We start from the raw sequence: 9,045 nt of genomic DNA on the forward strand, positions 1-9,045 counted from the left end.
TATGACAATATACTAAAGGGATTTTCAATTATGAAGGGATTATAAATTTATTTTAAAAGAAGCAATAATAATAAAATATAATATACATTTTTTAGGCCCCTATAAATATATCATAATTATTAATATTATATGAAAAGGAGAATATATTATTATTATTATGAATATACCTCTCTTTGCAAGTGTAGCGCACTCTTCAGTCGTCTTTGGTGACTTTGGGTAACACTTCTCACCTGTATTAAAATATTTGTGATAAATTAGGTGAGAATATAAAGCATGCTTATCACTTATGCCATGGCATTATAAATAAATTATTGATAAGACTCTTAAGGCTTTGCGAAAAATATATTGTTTAGAAAAAAATTACAAATGAGCAAATTTATATAGAAAATGATTATTGTTTTAATTCAGCTGTATTGTTACTCCAAACAGTAATGTTTTAGTTGAGCAGGTGGTTTTGTGCCAAACGGTTGTCTCTAACTCTAATCGTGGATTCTTTGACTAAACATTGTTAGTGTCTTCGTAAAGAGAATAGGTTTTTAGCAGTAATAGAATTAGCAGGAGTACTTAGCAATATTACTTTAAAGTATAAAACTTATAAACGCATAATTATTTTAAATTTTTTGTGTATGTTATACGATATAAACTATATATTCTAAACTATATATACAAATAAAATAAATAAAATAATAGACTGAAATAAATAAAACTTTTTAAAACAATTATCTGTATTAATCAATATTTGTTATGAAATCAAAGGACTGAATGCTAAAGGACTGGTTTTAAATTTCAAATTCTCAAAAAATTTTGCATATATTTGTACCAGGAAATCGGTTTTAATTGACCATATGAATCATTCGACATGTAGCCTTAAATAAAGTGACTGATAATATAAAATTTTCAAAATCTTATCTAAAAAATGCGTACCTAACATAGTGTTTGTTTTTTTATTATTATTAATTATTGTATATATTATATTGTCTTATAGTGAACTATAAATATTTTTTTGTGGAAATTACAATAAAAATTTTAAAACTCCCTTACAAACATTTTTATATTTATATGGCATGACGTAATATGGCAAATAAGTTTATAAGTGAACCAAGTAATTTTAAGTACATGGAGGGATTTTCAGTAGACTTTAGAAAGACATTTGATCTAAATGGAACTAATAATGATGAAACATTACGTTTATATCTGCGTAAAGCCGGCTTATCCGATCAGATTGAATATTTGACACCGGAACAGCGAAGAGCTTTTATTTATGACATCATTAAAAGCAATAAAATGCCTGGATATTGGGTCGTAAGTAAAATGTTTAAATGATATTAAAACTATTTTAATTTTAATGTTTTGTTTATTCGTCTTTGCAGCCATCCACAATGAACACCTCATCATTTGCAGGAAATGCACCTGCGGCTCCACCACCACCTCCTCCAAGTCAAATCACAGCACCTTCTCCAACTTTGTCACAAAAATTCAATACACCGGGCACACCCACAATACATTACGCTACAATTAGCACTTCATCGTCATCGAATAGTTTAGAGAGTGCAGCACAAGAAAGTCCAATATTACCAAATAGATTTTCAAGAAAACCAGCGCCACAAACACCATCTCCAGAAAATCCAGTGCTAACAAATCGTTTTTCTAAAGCACCAATCACGCCTCCATCACCAACAACATTTGTTACTAATTCTAGAAATAATAAGTATGAAATTAGTTCACCTATAAATTTTAGGCATGTCAGTGGAGATATGACAAGGGATATGACTAGAAATGCTTTCGATTTATCAAAAACTTCTAACGACAATGTACTCAAAAAATATATGATAGAAAGAGGCATAACAGAAGAAGATCTGATGGGTATGCGAAAACCAGATATAATTAGAAATATTGTGCAGTCCAAATATACTTGGATGGTAAGTATTGTAAAATTTCCATAAGGATCTACATAAATTGTTTGTTCTAAAAAGTATATAATATTATAAAGTGAGTACTTATCAATCAATTTAACACAATGGGCCAAAAATAGATTTAAGTAGATCCTTAGGATTGCCGGTAAAACCTATAAATCAATTCTTAACTAAATCAGCTTTAGATTAATAATAATATAATTTATGATACTTTTTTATGATTCAGCCACCAAATAAAAAAGAACTCAATTATATATTTGAGCCAGTACCTCAGACAGAAGTTTCAACGACCAGCTTTATCGAAGAAGCTGTTGACGTTGAGGAAACGGTAACAATATCTGCTCCAAAGCTAACTGAACCAGTAATGCAGGGTAATTACTCCAACTTTGACCATATTGCTACAAAATTCATGGACCCTTCAGAATTTCCATCTCCGGATACTATATTTGGAAATAATTCCGAAACTGAAGATGTAATAATGTTTAAGAAGGATAAAACTGTAACAGCAACACCACCACCACCTTCTAGTATCACTGCTACACCACATTCAAATGAAATATATCATACGATAAAAGAGCCTCCAAAACAACAGGTTATTGAAACTATTAAATTCACACCAGCAACCATTGATCCCATATATGCAACAGTACGACATCAACAGACATTATCCAAACCACCACCGCCACCTCCTCCACCAAAACCATTATCCACAAAATTCAGTGACGATACATTTATATCATCCACAACAAATGCCAACCCAAATCATACCGACAACCATTCAAGAGATGCATTACTGGAAAGTATACGTTTGGGTGTTACTTTAAACAAATCATCTCCAAAGGAGCGTAATACTATTAAAACAAATACGTTCACACCGCCAGTTAATGTCCAGAACAAATCCACAGTGTCTTCTAACAAACCAATAGCAGCCATTCAAAAACAATCTGATCCAATTAAAAGATATTCAGCTGCCCCAATACCGCCACCACCAAAGCCGCAAGAAAGTAATGCTACAGGTGCACCACCACCGCCACCTCCGCCAGCTGGTGTGCCACCACCACCACCCCCTCCAGCGTTATCATTACCACAAACAAATTTAGCCGCTACCAGTAAGAGTACTACGACTACGGCAGTAAATGATGGTGATTCACGCGATGCTTTCTTGGAAAGCATTCGTAAAGGCGTAACACTTAAGGTATAGTACGAGTTTTTATACATTTCTAATATAGCTTCTGTAATCTTATCTAATCTTTCACTGCAGAAAGTAAATCAAAAGGCTGCTACAGTCAGTGCAGCGGCTACTAGGCCAACTGAGAAAAAACCACCAGTAACAGATTTTCTATCTGAACTTAAAATGGGCATTACACTACGCCGAAATAAGAACCTCAATAATGATCCACATGCTACAGATGAGCCTGATGAATCGAATGCATGAGATTATTGAGCAAATGTTAGGTAGATGCAACTTACGTTCATATCATTGTATATAGATATTGTATATAAAAAATTGTACATAACTATACATTTATTTATATTGGACTTAATAGCTACCCAGTAAATGAAATCAATACGAAGAATTCAAAATAGTAGAAAATAATTTCTTTGTCAAAGGCAATCTATTTCGCAGTACTCAAAGATAAGTACTTTTTAATCTCAATATTTTCGATGATATCGCTTATCAATAATTTTACTTATTGGCAAGTAAAAAAAGACATTGAAAAGGCAGACGAAAAAATTATACATATTATTTTAAATTTATTTTTTTATATTTAAATTTACGAAAGGCAATAGAATTTTCTGTTTTTTTTTTCTTAAGAAGTGTTTATAAAAACCCCCTCTCATATATTTATTATTCTATTAGTAATTTGTTCAAATAATTTATCACCTAAGATTATAATGATGATATGCAGTTTTTAACGACTAAAAAACAGAGATATATTTTTCCATCATGTACAATGGTCAATCTTAATAACCGGCATAAATTGTTGCAAGAACAGAAAGACTTGTCTTAGACCTATAACGATAGATAACATAAGTAGAGTTCATGTTTATACTGTTATAAAATTGTTCTTAAAATATCATATTATAGGTATGAGGAATATAGTGAATAATTACGAAGCAACATCTTATTACCATTAATTCTAATTGAAAATCTTAATAAAATTCAATTATGGGAAATTTGGACTCTTAGAAAATATATTGAATGGAGTATCAGTGAGCCTAAAGGCTCAGTTAGACGGTAGGTAACGTAAGAAATTAATTCAAAGCGAAATGAACAGCCAACCAAACCTGTGTATTTCGCTTTGAATTAAATTCTTACGTTACCTACCGTCTAACTGAGTCTTAACGTTTTTGATGTAAACATAAAAAAACTTAACTTCAAGTTATTGTATAAGTATTAGAAAGAAAGTGCGTGATATAGTATTCATATTGCATATCGTCAACTCTTTGCTTTTAATCATTTTTAACCAACTTTTTGCTAAAAGTATTACTTCGATTGCATTAATTCCTGGATCCATTTGCGCAGCATTCTCTCATTCTCTCATTAAATTTTTAAGTGCTGTTTTAAAACAAGTTTTAAAAGTGCTGTCACGCACAAAGTGTGGTAAGTTCTATGTAATTCACTTTTCAGCACCAATTATAGTTCATTTCATTCAGAGAGCCTCAAAAACATTCAAAAATAGATATACACATAAAAACCCTACTTTCTGATATTAGTTTGCAAACAAGGTTTACTAATCTAAACTTAGCTTTTCAACAATCTTCAGTATTGTTATAAAAGCAACAGATCTAGAGCAAGATATATTCTGGTTTTCACAATATCCGTGTCTATGAAAAATAACTTTTCATTAAGCTCATAATGAGCTCCTAACTGCTTTAAATTTTTCGCAGTGCTATTTATGCATTATTTTCGAAACTGTGTCTGAACTAAAAACTTCAACTAAATTTGTATAAAACAATAATAATCATAAGCATTTAGTAAACAATCGCCTTTTACTAAATAAGAACCCAGGCCTCCATTGTTTCAGTTAATTTAGAAAAGCTCATATATATAAACGTAATTATGACAGTCATATGTGACATATATAAGGGCAAGTATGTGTATTAAATTATGAAATCGGTGAAAAATATTCGGTATATCTGATGCTATTTTTAGGCATCAGATATTTATTGTATTTTACTCGATAAATATATAGCAATATATGATATTTCTCAAGGTGCATCCACACCAAAGCGAACGTTTACGAACAAAAGAACATTCGCAGATAATCGTACCTGCAATTTTTGTTCGTTTGCAAGCGTTCGCTTTGATGTGGATGCACCTTTACACAAACATCATACAAACATCATATTGATCATAATTATAAGCACTGTTAACTGTTATAATTTTCTAAATTTTTGCGAAGTTCTCAAATGCAACCCTGTATGAAAAGTTCTTAAAAGCTTTAGCAATAAACTTTTTGGCTTCAGCTGTTATATGCGAGAAACTAGCAAGTCTATCTCAATTGATAAGTTTGAGTGCTCGGAACCGGCTGTTTTTGAATTTCAGATTATTAAAATTTAAAACTAAAGTATTTTATTGTCGCAGGTACTTAAATATATACGACAATTTGTATTTACTTAAAAGTGTTAATAAATTAATTCTTCCAATTGTTCACAGAGAAACCAATTAAGAAAAAAGCATTATGAAACAGATTGCAGTTATTGGAGGTACCGGTATGACTGGGCAATGTGTAGTCGATCATGCCTTGCAGAAAGGTATTTCATAACTTTGTTTTAAAATTTCATTATTTAGTAAATTATTTACTATAATTAAATTGAAAGCTTTAAGTGTGCGTTTACTTTACCGTACGGAAAAGACAGTACCAGAACGTTTTAAGGGCAAAGTCGAGCTGGTGCAGGGTAATGTATGCAATTTGGATGATTGCAAACGTGTAATCAAAGGTGTAGACGGTGTTTGTGTTATACTTGGTACACGCAATAAATTGGATGCCACAACGGAACTGTCTGAAGGTACTGCCAATATCATTGCAGCTATGAAAGCAAACAATGTACGCCGCTTTTCCATTGTTATGTCAACATTCCTTTTACGTCCAATTAGCGAGGTTCCAGCAGTTTTTCATAAATTGAATGAGGAACATCAACGCATGCTGGATCTAACAAAAGCATCGGAATTGGAATATGTTGCTGTAATGCCACCGCATATAGCAGATGAACCATCAAGTGAATACAATATAACATTCGAAGAACCAGCAGGACGCATGATTTCCAAATATGATTTGGGAAAATTTATTGTCGATAGTTTGGAGCAAGAAGAATACATTGGTAAAGTTTGTGCCATTGCTAAAAAAATGAATAAAGCATAATAGTTTAATATTGTTATTAAAATTTTAATTTTGCTAAAACGCACACACAAAAAAATTAAATATGAATATTTAAGAATCTTAAATTTATTCACTAAGTGATTTAGAATGTGTGTGTGTGGGATTTATTAACAAGTATTTGCACTTGTTTGTGTAGTTAGTAACTAAGTTCAATACATATGAATATGTAAGCCAATTAATTATTATCACCTTTAAACGTCTGTTTTGCATAACTATTTTAAGCAAGATATCAATTTAAATTCCTAATAATTTTATAGTTTACCTTAATTGCTGAATCATTGTATATTTTTCACACAATGCGAATGAAATTGCATTTTATATAAATAAAATAAAATAAAATAAAACTATGATTGTGTGTTCATATGTATATTATTAGCTATGTTTTTAGTTTCATGAAACTCTCATATATGGCAAATTTTTATAATAAAAACAAATATGGAAAGGCATTTGGTAGTTATGAGGTATGTTTACAGAATATATATTATTGATAATGTTGTTATCTAAATCTTTTTATATTTTTAGATAAGCAGTGAGTGAAATTTAAGTAAAATATATATGAACAGCTTTTTTTTTGTTTATCAAAACCATGAATTGGAAAAAATTAAGATTACATTAACTTGATTTCGAAGTTAATGACGGCTGCATATTTTGAACCAACTTTATCAATGAAAAAGTGTTTTCGCTAAATTAAACATGATCATGCAAAAAATATTGATTTTCGATTAAAATCTAAAATAATACAAATTAATTTGATTTTAACATCAGTTTTGGCGACAGTGATTATTGTACTTAATAGAAGCTGTTGTATTTAATAGAGAGCTTTCAAACTCGAACTTTAAATAATGTCTCTACAAAAGAAAAGTATTGAAATTTAACAATTAAAAAAAAAGCGATAATTATTTAATTCAATTATTCTACAGCTGGTTTATGTTCTCGTTCTAATATAAAATAGCAAATGAATTTGTTAACGAACTTATACAGCAAATTAACCAAACACCAAGTTCGAAAATACAAGTCAAGTACGGCTTTATGAACACTGATTCTGAGCTTCAAATTTGGCAGGGTATGGGTTCAACTATTGGTACTTGCAGTCTCAAAAAATTATTTACTAATAATTAAATATAAGAGATACTTCCAAGACTACTGATGATAGGTATTTGACAATAGTCGAAACAGCCGTATGGTGCGCCAAAACCAGAATTAATTAAAATAATAAAAAAATTTGTTGTAGTTCACTACTATTCGAGAAAAATAAAATACTCTAAAATAATATAATAATAAGTTACAATAAGTTAATAATAAATTTCTGTAATAAGTTACAGAAAGTTTTCTTCTTTGGTTGCTAAAAATCTTTCTATATGAAACGATTATACGTAAAACAGACAGGTTTACCGATATACATAAGTAACTTAATATCTCTTAAATAACAAATAGCAGTCTTAACAAGATGCCCCTTAAAAATATTAGCCGGTACGTTGATAATACACTGTACATGCTAATGGATTGAGTATTCTATTCAGTGAAAAAATAACTACATATACTTTGCCACTATCTTTTGCATTAATTAAATGTATTAGAGACGTACTTTCTGGAGGACCCATAAGACGCTATGTCAATAATTATTATTATTATGGTATTATTCATAATAGTTTTAAGCACTTCGAGCTTTGTATGAAACCCTTGGATCATTTTTATAACCTAACCTAAAAAATTATCACAATTTAAAATAATCACATAACACTTAATCCAAGCTTTTTCTTAAATTTAAAACAAATTTTTAAAAACAATTAATTTTGATTACATTTGCCTTTAAATGGGAAAAGCACCTCGACAATAAGGCGACAGATTTTATCACTACTCTTCTTCTTCTCACAGTGTGCCAAAAGGAAAACAGTGCCGTTCAGTTCTGTGAAACCTCATGACACCATTTCCGACGATCGCAAAAGCAATAGTTGCTTGAAGACCAGCGTAAAAACCACAAACTTCCTGTTATTTTACCTTCTCAGAATTTCTATGATGCTACAAAGCACTCATTAATTTTGGTTATTATAGACCTTAATAATACCAAACACCATATGGAGTATCCTATTTACCCCACTCCACTTTTGTCGTGATGCTGAGCGGCATCAAGGCCGCATCAAGGTAATTGCTTGTCTCAACTAGTAATGGATCTTTTCAAGCTCACAATTTTCTAAGCTGGTGAAGTTTGTTGTGGACTTTAAAACGGTGTCTAAGGGAGAAATACTAAACTGATCCCAATCGATGTCTTCAATTCCTCCACAACCTTCAAATTCTAGGGACATATTAAAATTCATACAGATATATAACCCAAACCTTTCGATAAATGATTGAAAGCCGTCTTATATATGTTATAAAGCCATCTTATATGTTATAAAAAATTTTTATGTAGGGTATTAAAGCTTCAGCAAAGCCACAGCTAAATTTTTGTCTTATTATTTTTACACAAGTGTTTTTCATTTTTACAAAATAATTATAAATCGATTTTTATCGTGTATAGAAAATCAAATCAAATTTTTGCAAATAATTATTTTCGCTCTACAAATCGAAATATCTTTCAACACTTGGCTTAAAAGCTTAGAAAATTGTTTAAATTTTCACAAATTATCAACGAAAATCTTTTTAAAATAATTAATTTCTTTAGGCTACAAAGTTTAAAAAATAAATTGAACAAAACGACAACTACAAATTGAATAGAATTTCCGGTTAAGGCACCGAATATAAATTAA

General features: G+C 30.3%; 2 protein-coding genes across 2 annotated transcripts; both read left to right on the forward strand.

The window, feature by feature from the left end:
• The first annotated feature begins 1,016 nt into the window (after nucleotides 1-1,016).
• Nucleotides 1,017-3,499, forward strand: LOC119683503 (neural Wiskott-Aldrich syndrome protein-like). The gene is made up of 4 exons (XM_038097197.1): nucleotides 1,017-1,302; nucleotides 1,371-1,919; nucleotides 2,140-3,108; nucleotides 3,175-3,499. The coding sequence occupies exons 1-4, from the start codon at nucleotides 1,075-1,077 to the stop codon at nucleotides 3,346-3,348; spliced, it is 1,920 nt and encodes a 639-aa protein (XP_037953125.1). The 5' UTR covers nucleotides 1,017-1,074; the 3' UTR covers nucleotides 3,349-3,499.
• Nucleotides 3,500-5,396: 1,897 nt separating this feature from the next.
• On the forward strand, nucleotides 5,397-6,565 carry LOC119683505 (flavin reductase (NADPH)-like). The gene is made up of 3 exons (XM_038097203.1): nucleotides 5,397-5,502; nucleotides 5,575-5,672; nucleotides 5,739-6,565. Exons 2-3 carry the CDS (start codon nucleotides 5,600-5,602, stop codon nucleotides 6,278-6,280), a joined length of 615 nt encoding a protein of 204 aa, XP_037953131.1. The 5' UTR covers nucleotides 5,397-5,502; nucleotides 5,575-5,599; the 3' UTR covers nucleotides 6,281-6,565.
• Nucleotides 6,566-9,045: the final 2,480 nt, after the last annotated feature.

The sequence above is a fragment of the Teleopsis dalmanni genome, chromosome 2, assembly GCF_002237135.1.
Source record: "Teleopsis dalmanni isolate 2A chromosome 2, ASM223713v2, whole genome shotgun sequence".
In the NCBI taxonomy this organism is placed as follows: Eukaryota; Metazoa; Arthropoda; class Insecta; order Diptera; family Diopsidae; genus Teleopsis; species Teleopsis dalmanni.